This window comes from Triturus cristatus, chromosome 2_1, assembly GCF_964204655.1.
Source record: "Triturus cristatus chromosome 2_1, aTriCri1.1, whole genome shotgun sequence".
Classification (NCBI taxonomy): Eukaryota; Metazoa; Chordata; class Amphibia; order Caudata; family Salamandridae; genus Triturus; species Triturus cristatus.
The window spans coordinates 476026574-476045457 of NC_140581.1; the positions used below are offsets into that span (position 1 = coordinate 476026574).

Below are 18884 nucleotides of genomic sequence, written 5' to 3' on the forward strand. Positions count from 1 at the left end.
AGGCACTGAGTCAAAGGCTGCCTTTAAACAGTTTTTAGTAGAAACAAAGGCAGCAGCCCGACCTACTGCTAAGCTAGCATTCACGAAGAAGCAATCGGTATTTCACCACGCTGCAGATCAGGACATCTGTTCTCAAAACGAGACGCCCGTCATCCACACGGCATCATTTTAAACATCTATCAGCGTACTGCTCATTCGTTTAACACAGCAAGAGAATCTTGCTGCATAAAGAAAATATCCTGAACTTATGAATGAATACCCAGTCCGTTCAAATCAATTGATCTCTATACCTGAAAAGCCATCCAAAAAACAGAACAGGTTTTACGATCATCACTAGCAACACCCTGCAACGTTTTTCAGCTACTGTGAAATTATATTGCCAATAGCATTGCACCAACTATCAGGCTGTTTATGCTACCTCCTGACAAATCCTTCATTTGCTATCCATACGCTAGACTGCCTTTTGAAGAATTGTGGCTTTTCCTGACGAAGGCGTACTTTTCGCCGAAACGCGCGTAGAAGATAACCATATGGCCACTGATCTGTTTTAATTTTAACTGTTGTTTGATGAATATTATTACACTGAATGTCTACATTATGTATAAATGCACTGTTGAATCGCTCTTTTTATTGATTTGGTCTTTGATTCTGTGAGAATCATATTAACAATAAACACTAATGTGAATTTAAAAAAAAAAACTGTTTTGGCTATACTATTTGGACACGTCTTAAATATCAACCTATTAATAACGTCAATTGCCTAGGAAGCTATTATTGCATTGAGCAGCAGAGACAATAACATTGACAATTTAGGCAGGCAAGTACGTAAGATTACAAATCGGTCTCAGCGTTCATCAATCCAGCGGGAGTCCAGGGTATCAAAATCCAACAATTGCCTTTCAATCCGCATGGAGAGCACTTACATGTCTTCGGGTCAGGAAACTGCATACATATTTGTCTATTCCTGATTGCCCACCGCGTGAGCAATCAAATCATTTGCTCGCCCCTCCCCCCCAGGAGCCTCTCCCTCCTTAGTTTTACCGTCAGAGAGACACATATCTCCCCCTATACTTATTCCAGTTCCCCCACTTTTCAGCGATCATAGCATGATCCATATCCTTTGCCCAATCTGTCATCAACGGTATAGTGTCCACTCCCTACTTCTGGACAATGTTCCGTTTCGCTATACACCACCCCATTGTGGCCCATGACTGTTCGGCCTGTGTGAGGTCCGTTGCTTCCCAGATATTGAGGAGACATAATGTGGGCGTCGGGTGGATAGTCATGTCACACGTCCTAGTCAGTTGTCTGGTAACGTCAGTCCAGTATCGTTGTATGTGAGGGCAGCCCCATAGGATATGCAGAAATGTTCCCGTCTGTTGGAGGCAGAGTGCGTCAGGTCGCCTACCAAGCCTATGGAGCAGTGTGGCATCAAAATACACTTGGTGAAGAATTTTAAGCTGCACTAGGCGAAGATGCATCGGGATAGCCACATCTCGGGGTGAGGACAACGCCTCTCGCCAGTCCTCATCGGCCAGTTCTCCCAATTCAGCCTCCCAAGACGCCCTCAGTTTCAACATCGGGTCGACCCGGTTGTTGATCAATTACTTGTATGTGAAAGATATAGCCTTGCGGTTCATAGGGTCCAACAAGAGCCTATCCTCTAGGGGAGAGGAGTCCGGAAGGGGTGTATTCTTAGGGAGGGCGGAGTCAATAGCATGGCTGACCTGTAGGTAGCGAAACCTTTCAGATGGTGCCAGTTGGTACCTAGTCTGCAGATCCAAAAACGATGCCTTCTTGTCCTTAACCCACAGATCGCCCACTGTGGAAATTCTAATCATCTCCCACTTATTAAACCCCGCGTAAGCACTAAGCCTCCCCAGAATGTCCGGTTCCGACAGGGGGGTAGCCTTCATAAGACGTCCCCGCCAGCCCATCCGTCTCTGCACCCCATGCCACACCTCCACCGTACACGCTGTCGGGCCGGTCAGGCACAATTTTCTGTGGTTTGTATACAAAGCTCTATTATAGCCCCCTTTCCCCAACAACCAGTGGTCAGTGCGAAAGCTGGGATCATCATGTCTCCCGAACACCCATTGGTTAATGGCTGTCAGTTGTAAAGCCTGGTAGTAAAGGTGCAGATCCGGCAGTCCTATACCTCCATCATACCAGCCCATTGTTAGCTTGGCCATGGCTATCCGAGGCGGTCTATTGTCCCACAATAAGTCCCGTATTGCGGCATCAATCTGCGAAAAATAGGTACTGGGGACCGGGATGGGAGTGTTATGTAGCGCATAAAGAAAACGTGGCAGAGCAAGCATCTTGAATAAGGATGCACGACCTAACAGCGTAAGAGGGAGAGTTTTCCAATATGTGACGTCTGAGCAAAACCACTTTAACAGCCCCTGTAGATTCCGTTAAAAAAACAATGCAGCTTGGATCGCTCCTCCGGCCCGGCGCGTCGCCCGGCGGCAGCGGCATCACTCATGCAGGCGGAGCTCACCAGACTAGACTTGGTGGACGTCTGGAGGCAAGGGCACCCGGGTAGAGGGGGGTATACGCACTACTCTGCTTACCACAATGTCCACACCAGAATAGATTATTGGCTAGCGTCGCAGTCGATATTTGCGTTGGTTAAGAGTTGCGCGGTCCTCCCGCGTACGCTTTCAGATCACTCCCCGCTGCTCCTCTTATTGGACACCCCGGTTAAACGTATCCCTCCATTCACTTGGAGGTTTCCGCCGTATTCGCTACTAGATGAGGTTTTCCGGGGTGAACTGGCGGAGGACATAGAGACCTTCTTCGCCGCCAATTTGGGCTCGGTTCAAAGTTTCCACACGATCTGGGACTCGTTCAAAGCATACATCAGAGGCATGGCCATGGCCAAGCATTCTGGTGTTCTCAGATCTATACGGGGGATCCTTAAGGCGATAGAGGCCCAGCTGGTGCAGCTGGAGGAGAGACGACAGTCGTCTGTCGATACAGAGGTGGAGGCCCAGATTCAAGCGCTAATCTCGGAATACCATAAGGAGGCGGACAGGGAGGTAAGGCATATGGGCAAATACGCCACGGCCCGCGCATACGGGGAGAGCGAGCGCCCGGGAGCACTGTTAGCTAGAATACTGAGAAACAGCAGGAAACCCCTGGTCATCGACGAGTTGATTACTGGGGATGGTACGGTGGTCTCCGAGGCGGGGGCGATTAATGCTGAGTTTAAGAACTACTACGCGGGGCTATACGCAGCCAGGTCTACCCAGATGGAGGAGGAAATAGAGGATTACCTCAGTTACATCAAAATGCCCTTCTTGTCCGACTCCCAGAGGGAATTCCTGTCGCTCCCCATTCAGCAGGACGAGATCTTGGAGGCACTAGAGGGAATGCGGGCGGGCAGCGCCCCTGGGGCTGATGGGCTGACTGTGGCCTTCTATAAGGCCTTCAAAGATAAGCTCCTCCCTCATCTGATCACCTTGTTTGATACCATATGTCAGGAGGGCTACATGCCGGACACTATGCGTGAGGCACTGCTAGTTACCATCCTGAAGCCAGGGAGGCCCCCTAACGAGTGCGGGTCGTACCGTCCGCTCTCGCTTCTAAATGTGGATGTGAAAATATATGCCAAGGTGCTAGCCATGCGCTTGGCATTGCTGGTGCCGGAGCTGGTGGCGCCTGAGCAGGCTGGATTTATACCGGCCAGGAACCTTACGTATAACATCCGCACAGTCCTGGGGACAATGCAACATGTGCGTCCGGACACCAAGGCCTTGGCCATTTTCCTTGATATGGAAAAAGCCTTCTACTCGGTGGAGTGGCCCTTTATGGTCCGAGTGCTGCGCAAAATAGGCTTGGGTGAGCCCTTTCTGCAGATGCTTGGAGCACTATACTACCAGCCTACAGCCAGGCTCCGCATGGGGGATCAGGTAACAGAGGCCTTTGGGATCGGCAGAGGGACAAGACAAGGCTGCCCCCTCTCCCCGCTCCTTTATGCCCTGGTGGCGGAACCATTGGCTTGCGCGATCAGGGAATATCACCGATACGAGGGCATTAATTTCCCTACATACCAAATAGGTATCTCTGCCTACGCAGATGATACGCTGCTTTATGTCCGCGACCCGGAGGAGAACCTTTCGTCAGTCTTGCGCGAGGTGGTTAGGTTCGGAGAGTTGTCTGGCCTTCGAGTGAATTGGAGCAAGTCGCTGGCGTTCCCGCTGACGCCGGTAACGACCCAATTCCCGATGGAATTCCCACTGCAATGGACTACAGACTCGGTCAGATACTTAGGGATACAGTTACACAAAGACCCTGAGGTGCTTCTCAGAGAAAACTATGGCGTAGACGATGTCGAGTCGTGGAATCGACTACCGTTGTCGCTGCTGGGCAGAATAGCCATCATGAAGATGGTCATCTTACCGAGATTTCTGTTCCTCTTTACCAACATACCCATAGTACTGTCTAAGGCCTTTTTTCGGCAGCTGACTCACACCCTGATCACATTGGCGTGGGGGGGCAAACAGCCTAGAGTACAGTGGAAGGTGTTAACCCTTCCGTATGACATGGGGGGGCTGGGTGCTCCGGACATGGAAAGATATTACAGGGTCGCGCAGGCGGCTCACCTCCACACGTGGATACATGCTAGCGCGGATGTCCCTCATGTTATTCTGGAACGTCTGTTTGCGGACCCGCTCCCATTGCCTGCGATCGTCTTCCAGCCTGCGGGCCGCTCGGTCGGGAGCCTGGACTCCCTCACGGCCACGACGCATGCGTGGCAGGAGTTGAGGAGGGCGCATGGCTGTACATTGCTGTACTCACCTCTGCTACCGGTGGAATGGGCCACTTGGCTCCCGCCGCTGCGGGAGAGGGGAGTGATTCAGGCGTTGAAGGCGTTGGGCATCGTGCGGATGGAAGATTTATTTTTGGATGGGGTTGCCAGAACTTGGGACCAGCTTGAGCTGGCTCAGTCCACCCCCACGCTCCTGCAGTGTTTTCAGTTCCACAGGATCCGTCGGGCTCTTGCGGCTGCGCTGAGCCCGGGCATGGTGGAGCCCCCGGTGGTTCCGGAACTTACCTATGTAATCAAAACGGTAGCCCCGCCAAAATTTATTTCGAATCTTAAAAGAATAGGAGACAGGCACTTGGCGCGTCAGTATGATGTGGCGCGGCTAGCCTGGCAAGAGGACCTACAACTGGAACTTACGGACGAGATGTGGAGATATTGTTGTGCTAGCACCAAGAAGATTTCGCTCAACGGCCGGCACAGGTTGGTGCATTTTAAGTTCCTACAGAGGGTGTACTATACCCCGGAACGGCTGCATAGGTATGGGCTCAGGCCGTCAGCGGAGTGTGAGCGTTGCCACTATCCTGTGGCCGACTTTATGCATGTGGCCTGGCTCTGCCTGGGAATGGCGAAGTTCTGGACGGAGGTCTTTGCAGAGTTGAGCCGGATCTTGGGCACTGAGGTTCCCCCCGACCCCGCTCTGGCGTTGCTGGGGTACTCAAGGCCTCTTCCGGTGGCTCAGCGACGCCTGGTCGACATGGCATTGCTTATTGCTAGACGAGTTGTCGCACTTTGTTGGATGAGAGGGCCCCTCCCCACCATGAAACGGTGGGCTAGGGACATGCTGTACTGCAGCACACAGGCTGAGATTTACAGTGAATTGCTGCCGCTGAGGAGTCGCCCTAAGAATTTCTGGGAATTATACAAAACGTACCTCACCTCTGCAGCTCCGGGCCCAACTGACGAAGGGGACTCGCGGGGGGAGATCATAGATACGCGTGCTCCTGTGGAGCGCGCAGCTGCCCCTGACACGCTCCCAGGGTGAAGGTGTGGTTGTGTGGTGCTGTATGGTGAATTGGAGGGGTTGATTGTCCAGGGAGCGGGCGGGGGGGCCTTCGGTATGCCCCGGGAGATCCGGGGAGGGGGAGCCCTAGGAGAGTAGTGGTGCGGGGCAGTGAGGCGGACGGTCTGCTAGTGGTGGTGTGCTGCGCCTGGCTGGCTTGGGCTGCAGTGGTAGCTGATACGCCTAGACAAGGTCGCCTGACCAGATAAGAAGATGTGCGCGCGAGGGGGGGGAGGGAGAGCGGGGTGTTGGGGTTTTGGTTGGAGTTATTGAGTGTGTGGTTGATTTCGCGGATACCAGCCGACGGCCTACGACGGCCGGAGTCATATGCAGACTAAGGCATGGGCCAGAAGTAGCGCAGCGGCGGTACGCTGTCAGGCGCGAGATCGCTCATTTGTCATGGGTTGGGTGTTCACGACGCCGCCGGTCCTCCGGGATGTCGGCTGAATCGCTGTGTTATTGCTCTAAAGGGGACCCGCCCGCTTGGATGCCCGCGGCCTTTGTATATTGTACGGCGAGCAACTGCCTTATGTACCTCCTATATTGTCAATAAAGGTTTTGGAAACTAAAAAAAAAAACAAAAAAAAAACAATGCAGCATGGATAGTGATAAAAATCCCTAAGTTAAGAAAACCATGGGAAGCCACCGGAATAGTATATCCTCGAGGACTACGAGGCGGCTCACCCCAAAGGGAATACATCTGAGATTTGGACCAGTTTATTTGATACCCAGAGTGTGCCCCAAAGATGTGAAAGATATGAAGTACTCGGTGTAATGAGCGTGCTGGTGAGGCAAGGTAGAGCAGAATATCGTCTGCATATAGTGATATGCGATCTTCGTGATCATTCGTCCATCGCATGCCTCTAATACCCGGGTCTCCACTTATCCAAACCGCCAACGGCTTAAGAACCATGGTGAAAAGGAGTGGCGACAGTGGGCATCCCTGTCTAGTGCCTCGACACAGGGGGAATGAGGTGGAGCGGTGATTATTCACTGAGACATGAGCCCTGGGTTGTGAATATAACAATTTAACCCATTCCTTTAATTTGGGGCCAAACCCCATGCGGTCGAGAACAGCAAACAGGTACTCTCATGCTGTGGTGTCAAACGCCATTTGAGCGTCTAGCGCCAGTAGTATGGCCTCCTCCTCTAGGGTGTGCACACGGCCAATGGCACCATGCACCCTTCGCAGATTGCGCGCAGTATACCGTCCTGGCATGAATCCAGATTGATCCGGATGGATCAAGTCCGTTAGATAAGGGAGCAGACGATTCGCCAGTAGCTTGGCCAAGATTTTGGCCTCTATTGCAATTAGAGAGATAGGCCTATACGAAGTACACTCATCTACCGGCTTGCCGGGTTTATGGATTACCACAATGGTGGCCTCTCGGATGTCTTCTGGGAGGAGGGCACGTTCGTAGCTTTCATTATAAAGATTAAGTAAATGAGGTGCTAGTGTGAAAGCCATTGGTTTTATTAGCTCAATCAGAAGTCAGTTCGGGCCCGCCGCTTTGCCAGTGCGAATGTCTTGAATTGCCTTATGAATATTCTCAGCGGATTGATCAGCATCCAGCGCCACCCCATCTCGCTCAGAAAGACACGTCACCTCGATAGTGGCAAGAAGTTCCGCCGCCCACGCGGCTTGTGAATCTTTAGGAGCCCCATACACTATTTTATAATGGTTAGCAAAAGACTCCGCGATGTCTCGGGGATCTGTTATCAGAATATCATCAGCACCCTTAAGCGCACGCACCCACCTTGCTGACTGTTCTTTGCGCTCCAGCCAAGCCAATAACTTACCGGTGCGTTCCCCTTGTTCATATATATGTGCCGGGTGGCCAACGCTCTTCTATTGGCGTCCTCTAGGAGCAATTGTTTATAATCTTGTCTTTTTATATTTAGTAGGTGCTGAGTGCTTGGCTCCGGGTCTCGACAAACATTAACCTCAAGACGTAGGATCTCAGTTTCTAACTCCGTCACTCTTCGATGGCGTTCGGCCCTATGGCCAGCTATCGCAGATAAAGCCCTTCCTTTGATCATAGCTCCGTATGCCCCCCACAGTGTAATAGCCGACTGAACTGACCCAATGTTTTCTTCAAAGTAGTAATCAGTATCTTTCCTCAGAGTGTCTCTAATATGAGGGATCTTGAGTGCCCAGGTTGGAATCCGTATTGGAGCAGGTTGCGGCGGGTGCTGTATACCCAGGACCGTCAATACAGGAGAATGATCTGACACCCCCGCGCCAGACACCTTGAATCAGAAAAGTCTTGTATGTGCTGTGCATGTGTGAACAGATAGTCGATTCGGGATTGACTTCCGTGTACCCCAGACCGAAATGTAAAGTGCGTGTCCCGAGTGTGCGACCACCTCCAGACATCTACCATCCCCAGGGCATCTATAAAGTCTTGTAAGTGGGAGCAGTGCGCCGAGTCACGTCTAGGTGGGGATCTGTCTAGGAGCCCGTCCATCGTCAAGTTAAAGTCACCCCACAGTAGCAGTGTGCCCACCGGTAGGTTCAGTGATAATGTCCCAACATCAGTCAATGTCATGCGCTGTAAACCTGGAGGCGCATACACAGAAACAACATTAAGAACTCTGCCCTCCCATAAGCCTAGCGGATCCGTCCAGGTATTTTGTATCACGTAAGGACAGCCTTTTCGTAGGAGAATCCCCACCCCCCTGGAACCAGTAGTAAAACCTGAGTGTGCCACCATTCGGTATCCCTTCCTATTGAGGGCCATACATGATTTACCGATTAGGTGAGTTTCCTGTAGTAGTACCATATCAAGTCCATGACGGTGGACAAATTGCAACACGATACCTCTCTTAATCTTGTCTCATAACCCGTTGACATTCCAGGTGACAAGTTTAAGCCCCTCACCTTTCGACATTTGTCCCAGAGAGCAACGGCTCAATATGAATAGAGGGCCTGCGGTGGCCGAAGCCCTCCAATGCATCAAACTGTGCGACCCCTGGATTTCACTGACAACTTCAAAGTATTGGATCATTTCCGCTGTCGCCTGAACATAAAGACCAACCAATCCGTACACATATAAGCAATCACATTGTCTTTCTGCAAAGTAACCCCCAATGAAGCCCCCCCCAACAAATGAAACTCCCGAGTGCCCCTAGCCCTAAAAACACCCCCCCCCTCCCTGCCTCCCTGCGTAACGGGACCAGAACTTTCCCTGCCACCCCCAACATGCAGAGTGCCTGTAGCCCACCCATAAACAATTCCAGGGAACGCAAGTAACCCCACTCCCATTTCGTTCACAAGTATACAGTTGGTGTTTCTCTCCCCGGCCCGACCCCCACCCCCAAACCAATTACAACACAGTAAGGCCCCACATGGTCCTCATTAGACATCTTGTGACATCCACCCGGGTAAGCACAATGCGGCAGCAAGCCCTAAAAGAAGACCAAGCACTAGCCGAAAAGTTCAATCATTTTAAACGAATATTGCACTCAGTGACGCATGTAACATAATCAAACATTAGAACAGTCCCAAATAGCCTGGTCCATCCACATCATATAGGTATCATAAATCCAATCCAACACCTCCCCCAACACTAGACATGTGTGATCTAACGTGCAGGGGATCCCGGCACCGACACCACTCTCCCAAGGGCGCCCGTGGGCCACTATTAACACCATATAGTCTTACCCGGCACCGAATTAGTGCCCACCCGCAGGTCCCTGGGAGTCAGAGTCAGAGTGTGACGGGGAGCGCCGAGCATGCCTTCTTTCCTTTTTTCTCAACCTTGCGCCAGCCATCTAGCCAGTCCCAGTCCTCCTCTGGATGAGTAAAAAACCATGATTTTCCATTTCCGGTTTTCGCGGGAAGCACCCCTTTCAGAGGGGGATCCGACTTGGTTCTTCACGTAATGCACTCAGTTGGTAAGATAGTGCACCCCAGTCCCCAGATGTAGGAGACTATTCGAAAATCGGGGCCAGACCCCTTCAATATTAGAGTCCCTTACACGCCACTGTGGGTGCCGCTCTGGCCAGGAGGTCAGCCAGGCGTGATGGGAGGCCAAAAGCCCAGGGGCCCCCAGTGCCAAATACTCTCACACCAGAGTGGCGGGCGTTGGAGAACTCCAGCACCTCTACAATGCCCCCAGCACCATAGAAAGAGAGAACACTCTGCGGGTGGGACCCTGCAGCCCTTGATCTCTCAGGGGGGGCCGCCACTGCTCCTCCGGGGCACCATGTTGACTGGGCCTCTACTAGCGATTAGTCTGGGTCACTTCAATTTGGGGCAGCACAAGGTCTAGGCCTTCGAAGCCTTCTCCAGCAAAAGCAAAATCTCTGGCTCACAGCGGTAGGATCATAGATTATAGTCACTGCCTGGGGCCCCCTCACCAGCCAAGCCACGTCCGTATGTGTCTATAGTATGGGGGGTTCACCACATTCACCCCCAACACACAGCCACGTCCCAGTGTCTCAGCTATGAGCATCCGCCATTAGCTCACAGCCTCTACTGCGAATCCTGAAGGTGTTTTCCCGCAGCGTCACCAATATCCAGCGCCGCAAGCTGTCTCCGGGCCTCCAGATCACTCCCACAAAACGATAGCAGCTGCTCACCGCCGCCTCTTTACAATTGCGCCGGGCCACGCGCACGCTCCAGTGAAGGCCCGTACCAATCTTCACAGCGGGGGCTGACGCACCGGTCGCTGGGCCCCCGTCACTCACCGGATACTCAGAGAATGTCCTCGCTGCCGCCGCAAGTGTTCCGGCGGTGTCTGCTCAAGCGGGGTGAGCTCCCTCCGCACCACCGCAGGCTCCATCGGGTCAGGCTTCAGCCTCGGTCTTGCGTGGGGCGCTGGCTGTGATGAGCAGCACTGCCGCTGGCAGGGACACCCACAAGGTCCTGGTCACTGGAGCGCGATCAGGTCACCTCCACAGATGCCCATCAAATTTCACCGGGGGATCGTCGGGCCCCACAGATGCTATTTACCGGCACTTGGGCAGGGATCGGGCCAGTAGAAGCAAGGTTTTGCAGGATAGTTCGGGAGTGGCGCTCCGGAGTGAAACTACCGAGCGGCCATTCCCGTCAGCGGTTAGCCACGCCACCAAATTTTGTTTTTTTAAGACTGCCTGCTCTGCAAGTAAAGTATGTGCCAACAGGTTGGTAGTGGTAGTTTGGCCCTTACGAAAACTAGTTTGGTTAAGCAGAATGATGCTTTCCTGCATAGCCCATTTTACCAATTCTCTCAACAGACTAGAGGCAAAAACCTTAGCATCAACATCAGTTAACGAAATTAAACAGTAGTTAGCGGGATTGTCAATCGGAGCACTTTTATAAATAGGCTGCTATATGCTACCCTGCGATGATGCTGGCACAATTTCCAATGTCAATACGTCATTGAACATTTTATGTAAAATTCCAGCCCACATGTCAGCATTGGCATGGAACAAGGCATTAGGCAGCCCATTAGAACCGGGAGAACCATTTGTGCGAAGCCCACGTAGCAGAGTTAGTATTTGATTACAGCTTATACATTCTAAATGAATGCTCAAATCAAAACTGGAATCACTAAGTTTCACTGGGGTATTCATCCCCTGGCACATGCCACTCTCTATATCAATAATTGATTTACTTTTTTTGCCATAACCAAAGCACATATGTGGTTGATTTACCGCTTGATCCGCCGTGCCATACAGATTAGTAATAAAAGTTACCCAACCAGCTTCTGATATATTTACACAAAATGCCCTGCTACCTTCCCTTTCAAGCTTGTTAAGTACTGCCCAAAATCTTTTTGCATTATTTTGTTTGGAGGCAGATAATCTGTTCCAAAGCCCTGTTTGAGAGTTAGATTTAGCCTTCCAAACTTCTTGTTTATAAACTTTTCTAAGTTCCTTTATGTTTTCTTTATAAACAGAGTAGGATTGATGGGATCCGTGAGCATAGGCCCCCCGAACAGCTCTATTAAGAGATTTTTTTAACTTAAATAGCTTAGAAGTGAACCATATGTTCGAAGATCGTAATAGATTATTTGGTTTCATAAACTATTGGGCTGCAAATTTCCCCACTAGGGACGTTGTTATGAAGTTCCATTTTTTAATTATATTGAGTCACAGATTGACCGTGTCACCTGTGCCGAAATTGTAAGTGAAATAAAAGTGGTGTGACCACCCAAGGCCGTGCCAATGATGCCAGCCACCGCTGGGGTATGGTAAGTAGCATACCCGTCCACATAAATAGGGTCAGTGAGACAAGTCTCCTGGAGACAGATAACAGCATGACGTTCAGTGAACCTATTATTTAAAGAGGGGACAAAGGGCTTTTGGGAAGGTCCAGCATGAGGGCCCCAAGGAAAGTCTAGAGAAAAAAGTTTTGCTGTTTCTCTCAGGTGAGAGTCAGACAAAGGGAATATAGACCAACCTGACCAGAGTGGTTCAAAGTTGGGAATCTATTTCATTGGATTATAATGCCCTCACACACCCAGTAGGGTGTCATGCTTCATCATCAAGCTCCTTCTCGTCGGGTCGACGGTGCAATACCCGACGGGCTCCCTATAGTAGGGGCACTTTAGCGGAGATCTTTTTCCAACAGTCGTTTGGTGACGTGGGGGTAAGGGGCCTAGTGTGTGTAGATGAATTTGTGTTTCAAGTGAGTATAAAATAAGGTTGGGAGTGCCAGCGACGACAACTTTAATCAATGGGTCTCCTACCCTAAGTAAAAACAAAAGATATAAGGTGCTAGGCCGAGGTTTATGTCTCAGGTTTTGGCGCTCTTATAGGTGATAGATCAGCATGTTTCTTGCCAAATGAATAGTCTGCGGGCGATTCGTCAGGACCAAACAAGGGGGTATTCTATCTACAACTTAAAACTCGAATGGTGTTGTGGCTGTACACTCACATCAACCATATGACTAACTAGTCAGATACCTGGTAGTACTGGAACTACCCAAAGCCTTGGACTAACCAGCCATCACAGTACCCAGTAGAAGTGGGTAAGTCTACAGGCAGCGTGCTACTGGCACACAATAGATGAGGAATCACTTGTGTTTAACCTACCAGGTACTGTGATGCCACAGCACATTGCAGAAAGCCATTTAGGGTGGAACCTGCCGTTGTTTTTGCAGCAACAGCCTTCCGTTTTCCCATTAGTGCTCAAGAGAGTAGTGCTAAAAAGTGCTCTATATGCAAGTCAAACTGTAATGTCTCATGGAGCCAGCAGCTCAATAGGCTGGGAGTAGCAACATAAAATTCAGTACCTTTGAATAGCAGAATTAAGGGCAGTGGCCCCATCCCGGATCATCCTGCCGCTGATGGTCCCTCCCTTGTCCCGGGCTTTACCCGGGCGCGTTGTAGGAGCAGTCTTGCGCTCTTGAAGCACGACGTGACGTTGGTGGCCACTCCTCCTGGAGGTCACAGCAGGTCACGCTAGGCTGCAACAGCTAATCCCCACAGCGGCCGTTTCTCCTGGGCGTCCCTCATCGTGGGAGCAATCCTGCACTCTTGAAGCGCAATGCAGCGTTGATGGCCCCTTCTCCTGTAGGTCACAGCAGATCATGGCAGGCTGGAACATCAAGTCCCCACAGCAGCTGAATCACCTGAGCCTCCTTTCCTAGCAAGTGGGGCATCTGGCTGGCAAGCTTCTAAAATATAGGCCTCTATCTGATAAACTTTACATGAATATCAATTTGAAGTAAAAGAACGTAGCCCCAATTACTTGAAACTTAATGTACGATACTCCTGGCACAGGCCGGGCTACTCCAATCTCAGGGGTAATGAAGGGAGTTGCTGAAAAAAAAGTAAACAGGATGCCCCAGGATTCACAGTGCTATATAAATATGCTTTGAACCTGGCGGGCTGCCATAGCCCTGTTAACCTTGTCTGGTTTCAACTCCTTGATCTTTCTCGTATGCTGTAATTAGCAAATAGGAGTCTGGGCACTACATTTGGGACAAGGGATGTAAGACATCAATCTCCTGTACACCCCCACACTCCCGTATTTTAGTGAATTAATATGCATGTGGCTGACTTGATGAAGTGAAGAATAGTGAATGGAGACCCACGTGGAAGCTTGATAATAGCTATATGGGTAGGTGGAAATCTATAGATTGGGACTAGGAGAGAACCAAAAATATTTGTTTTAAAAGTATGGTCAGTTTGAGATGCTTCATTGGCCATGTTTAGTAGATCATCTGTTCTTTTAGCCCTTGTACTTGTGTTGCAACCACTGCACTTGCATTATGGAGGTTTGTCTTCTATACTTTTTATTAATTTCATTTTATCTGACATGATGTACTACTGGAGCATTGACGGTTTTGCTTTTAATTTTTATTGTGCTGCCTTCTTTCTTCATGTTTCTCTTACTTGTTGCTGTACTTTTTGCAATTTGTTTTGTATTTGTTGCCACTTCTTCAGTATTGTCTTCACTTGGGATTACCAATCAATATTTCCACTTTACTGCAAATTGTCAACTATTCGAATGTCTATTTTAGTTGAATTCCCATGGTTTCATATAATTATTGAACTCCAATATACTGTGAACAAATAATTACTCGAATGTTAGTGAGGTTCTGGACTAAACAGGAATACTTTGAGATTTGAGCAAATGGACTCAACCAGAAAAGAAAGTAATTTCGGTGTTAATCACCAGTTAAATTCTAAAGCTGGTGTTTGTTTTATTTTTTCTGCAGTTTGTAAGCAGTACTTAGAGAAATATCCAGGAGACCAGGAACTACTCTGGGAAGTAGAAGGAGTTGGCCACTGGTTTCAAAGAACACGCATTTCAACCAGAGCACAAAAGGAAACACTCAGCACTGTAGGTAGGAATGTCTAGGAAATTGTTAAATTGTTTTCTGTTTTTTTCTAATCAGAGAACAGTATGATAACTTCCATATTGACATGTGATAGCTGTAAAATGTAACAGATATCAAGATACCTAGTGGCAGATTGGTAGTTGGGTAATCGCCCGAACTGGTAATGGTTTTGAAATGTATGCAAAATCTGATAAAGACTACTAGCCGCAGAATCCTTAACGTAGAATTATCCCCAGGCCTGAGACTGGACCCGGAAAACTTTCTTGCCCAGCATCTCTGCGCGCCGGTGGGCGGCACCTTGCGACTCCGCCCCGACGTCCTCAGCGGGCGTGACGTCAGCAAGGTGACATAAGCCCCACCCTGGCGCGCTGATGTCAGTTTCCTTCTTTTCTGCGTGCAAGGCGTATCCGGATCGTGTTCCTGGCCTGTTTCAGGCCTTCTTTTTCCGCTTTGAGCGTTTTTCTTGGGAACAGTGTGTGAATGCCTTCGGGCTTCAAGTTGTGCTTGTCTTGCGCGCGCCAGATGTTGGCGACGGATCCTCACCCCATCTGCATGTGGTGTTTGGGGGAGCACCACGACTCCACAGATTGTGAGGCATGTCAGCAAATGAAGCCGAAGTCCCGGCGGGAGCGCCGGATGAAACTCCTTTCGGCACGCATGTCTAGGTCAGCATCGTCACCGTGCCCGTCCCCTGCGGAAGGCTTCAAGTCCCGCCGCTTTCGTCTCTGACATCGTCCCTCACCCAGGCCGCAAGAGCGTCGCTCACCTGTCGGTAAGTGTCACAGTCTGTCCCCGAGGCCCGGTCCCCGGACTGTTGGGGGCTCGGGTTCTCCATGGGGGCTGCCAGAGCCCAGATGGAGGCCTATGTGGCGGCCTTGCAGGCCTCTTTGGCTCTTCTCCTTCTCTTCCTGGGACGTCTGCGGTTCCCTTGCCGCGTGCGGGGACTTCTGCGGTGTTGCCGGCGGCTCCAGCTCCAGCAGGGTTGGCTCCAGGATGTGAAGTCATGGTGTCGTCGGGGTGCGGCCCTTCGGGGTCCCCTCCTTCGGACCACGGTGCCTCTGCCTTGCCGCAAACCCCTGCGGGGGTCCCTGTGGTGTCGCGGGAGGTTGCCGTGGCTCGAGGCTCGGCCTCGAGTCCCCCTCGGTCCTCCGGGCAGGCGGCGGCCTTGTCCGAGGCCGAGGTGACGCCGCTCAGGCGCCGGCGGCTGCTGGCCCTGGTGGCGCCGCAGGGGCCTGCTAGGGGTCGACGCCTTTTCGGTCCTTAGCCGCCCTGGCTCCGACCCCGCCTCGGTCTCCTGCGCCGCGCGTTGTGGCAGAGGTCTTTCCGGCGTCCCCTTCGGCGCCAGTCGACGTTGACCTGACGCTGGTGGCGGACTCTACGGCGTCGGGCCGATGTCGGGTCGTTGATCCGTCTTCAGACACCCCCTCTTCTCCAGAGGTTCGGCAGTGGTTGGTTTCATCTTCTCCGGAGACGGGTCGCCGCATCGTGGCTTTTTCCCCGGTGTCCTCTAAAGACGGCTCTTCGTCCTCTCCGCGCCCGCAGTCTTCGCCGGAGGCCTGTCAAGTTCCCCATTCATCGGTCCACCTCCCTCCTTTCCAGGCTTGGCCTGTCTTTCCTCCAGTTGGGCTGGGGGACGGCCGCCTTAGCTTTTAGCCATCGCCCACGGAAGAGCTGCTTTCCCCGCCGCGGGGCCCTACGGAGGCGAGTGCTGCCTTCGCTCGGGCTATTTCCACGGCTGCGGGAATCTTGCGTATGGGCGATTCAGCTGCCCATTTCCCCACGGATCATCTGCTGGAGGTGCTCCACCAGGGCTCTGGTGGACGGGAGCTGCTTCTCCCCTTCGAGGTTTCGCTCCACAATTCTCTTTTGGGGGCCTGAGGGCATCCTTCCACGGGGCACCCGGTGCCCCAGCCACTTCTGCACTGTCACCGTTCTGCTCCGCATAACCCTGTCTGTCTTTCCCTCCACCGTTCTACTAGGGGCCCACTTTTACAGACTGCCTTTCCCTCCTTGCCATCGGTGTTGTCTCCCCCGTCACGGGAGGCCCGCTGGTTAGATTTCTGGGGGAGCAACATCTTCGCCTCTTCTAGTGCTGCTTTGCGGGCCCTTAACACACTCTTTGTGTGTTGGCCAGGGCCACTTCTTGCTTATGGGACTTGGCGGAGTCCCTTATGTCTTTCGCTTCTCAAGAGGGTGCCTGAGGGTGGATGCGTTCTTCGCTCGGCTCTGGACGTTTCGGAGGTGCTTGGTCGTACCCTGGCTACTTCGGTGGCCCTTCGCCGCCATTGATGGCTACGGGATAGTGTTTTCCCTGAGAACGTTAGAGAACGGCTGGTTGACCTCCCCTTTGATGGCGCTCTGTTGTTCCACGACCCTGGGGATTCAGAGGTTTCTTGCGGGGCTTCGCCCTCCTCCTCATCCCCCTCAGTGATCTGTGTTTTGGGAGGTGTTCTCCCGTTGTTTTCCTGGGGCCTTGTAGTGTGTCGCCCAGGTTGTGTGTTCTGTCTAGTTGATGTGCCTTGGGGTCCTTTTGTTAGGCCCTTGGTGCTGTTGGCTGCTGGTCCGGCCCTTTGTTGACTTGTGGTTTTGGCTGTTGGTAAGCCCGGTAGGCCCTGAGATTAAGCCTTCTATCTCTTCTTTATTGGCGGGTTTTTTTTCTGCAGTGTTTTTTCCTAAGAGTAGGTCCCATGGTTCTTGAGATGTAACCTGCCCTATGTGGGGTACTTGTAGCTCTGTCGTGTGCTGGGGAGGTGTGGTCACCCTTTTCGGGTTCCTTGCTCTCCGTGGCGTCACGGTATGTCGCAGATGTGATTTTCTTGCGAGTTGTCTTGGAGCAGCTTGCGCTAGGTCCGTCCTGATCCTTGTCGCCATGCCATGTCGCTCATCCGGTCTGACCTGCTCTCTGCGGCATCATGTGGTCGCGGTTCCGCACTTTTGTTCTGTGTTTCGGCTTGGTCCTCTGCCTGATGCTCCAGAGGGTTTGGCTTGCCTTGACCCGTGTTCTGGTGGCCGGCTTGGGCCCGTCCTCCGTCTCTCTCTTGTTTTCTGCCGGTTCCTCCACTTCTTCGTGGGTCAGTGTGTGTGTTTCTGGCCCGGCCCCTCCCTTGGTGTGTGTCCTGGTCCTCCCTGGCCTCTGCCTTCAGCTGGCGTCTGCCTTTTCCTGGGTGCGCTGTTCCGTGGTGTTACCTGTTGCTGGCGGCGCGTGCCCTTGCAGGACTGCTTGTTATACTCCACCGTTGTGCTCTTGTTGTGTTTCTTTGCGCCCCTGCCTCTGGTTCCGCTGGGGCTTCGCGCAACGGTGCTTTTCTTCTTCTGCCTGTGCTGTTGGCAGTTGCGCCGTTCCGGCCTTGTCCGCTGCTTGCGGCCAAGGTGTTTTCGGCTCTTTTCTGTGTCTGTGCCTGTGTTTCTTCCAGTGGGCTCTGCCTCTGGCTCTACCTCTTCTCACTGGGTTCGAGGTGGCCCTTGTGTTCCTTAAGGCTTTTGGGGTGCTGTCTGCTCTGCGGGGTGTTGGGCGATCTTCCTTGGTTGGGCTTAGGATATCCTGGCCTTTTCCTTCTTTTTCTTGTGCCATGTCCCCTACTGGGGCCCTGGTCTCTCCTGATGGGGAGGCTCTCTCGCAGGCCCTCCTCCCTTCTGGGTATGGCTAGGGTATCTATTCTACGTTAAGGAATCTGCGGCTAGTAGTCTCTATCAGATGTACAAGTTACGTACCTTCGGTAATGATGTATCTGGTAGAGACGATTCTAGCCGCAGATTCCTTCACGACCCACCCTTCCTCCCCACTCTGCGAGGACCCTCAGCTTGGTTTTCTGTGCTCGCCTCTCTCTGGATGGCTTCTTTTCTGTGGGACTCCTTTCGTTTTCTGCCTGTCGGGCTTCCCTCCAGCTGGGTTCTCTCCAGTGTAGGGGGCTGCTTTTACTCTTTTACCTTTGTTGTTGCAATTTCTGATCCCCTTGCGGTCTTCTACGCTGGGAGTTCTTTTTCCTGTCCTTGGCCTCCTGCTCCTTTTAGAGGCTCTCGCCCTCCTTGACTGTGTAGTCTGGGGGTGGATTGCTGTTGCTCCTCTGTGCCGGGCTTGTGGCCCTTTGCTCTGTGGTCTATGGTTGCAGTCACTCTCTCTCTCTTTCTCTTACAGCGCTTTCCACTGCGTGTGCCTCCAGCCTGGCTCTCACCTTGGCTTGCACGGTGGTCCCGCGGAGGGATGCTTTACGCTTTTCCTGCTCTAGCTTTACTGATGTGGCCTTCTGGTACTTTTATGCTGCCTGGTGCTGCC

General features: G+C 51.9%; 1 protein-coding gene across 5 annotated transcripts in view; it reads left to right on the top strand.

The window, feature by feature from the left end:
• Window positions 1–18884, top strand: part of FAM169A (family with sequence similarity 169 member A) — a 385897-nt gene that overhangs the window by 195526 nt on the left and 171487 nt on the right. For all 5 annotated transcript variants that reach the window (XM_085632310.1, XM_085632313.1, XM_085632312.1 and 2 more), the window contains exon 7: window positions 14489–14617. In XM_085632310.1, the coding sequence (XP_085488436.1) occupies window positions 14489–14617 (129 nt within the window). The remainder of the gene's footprint in view (window positions 1–14488; window positions 14618–18884) is intronic.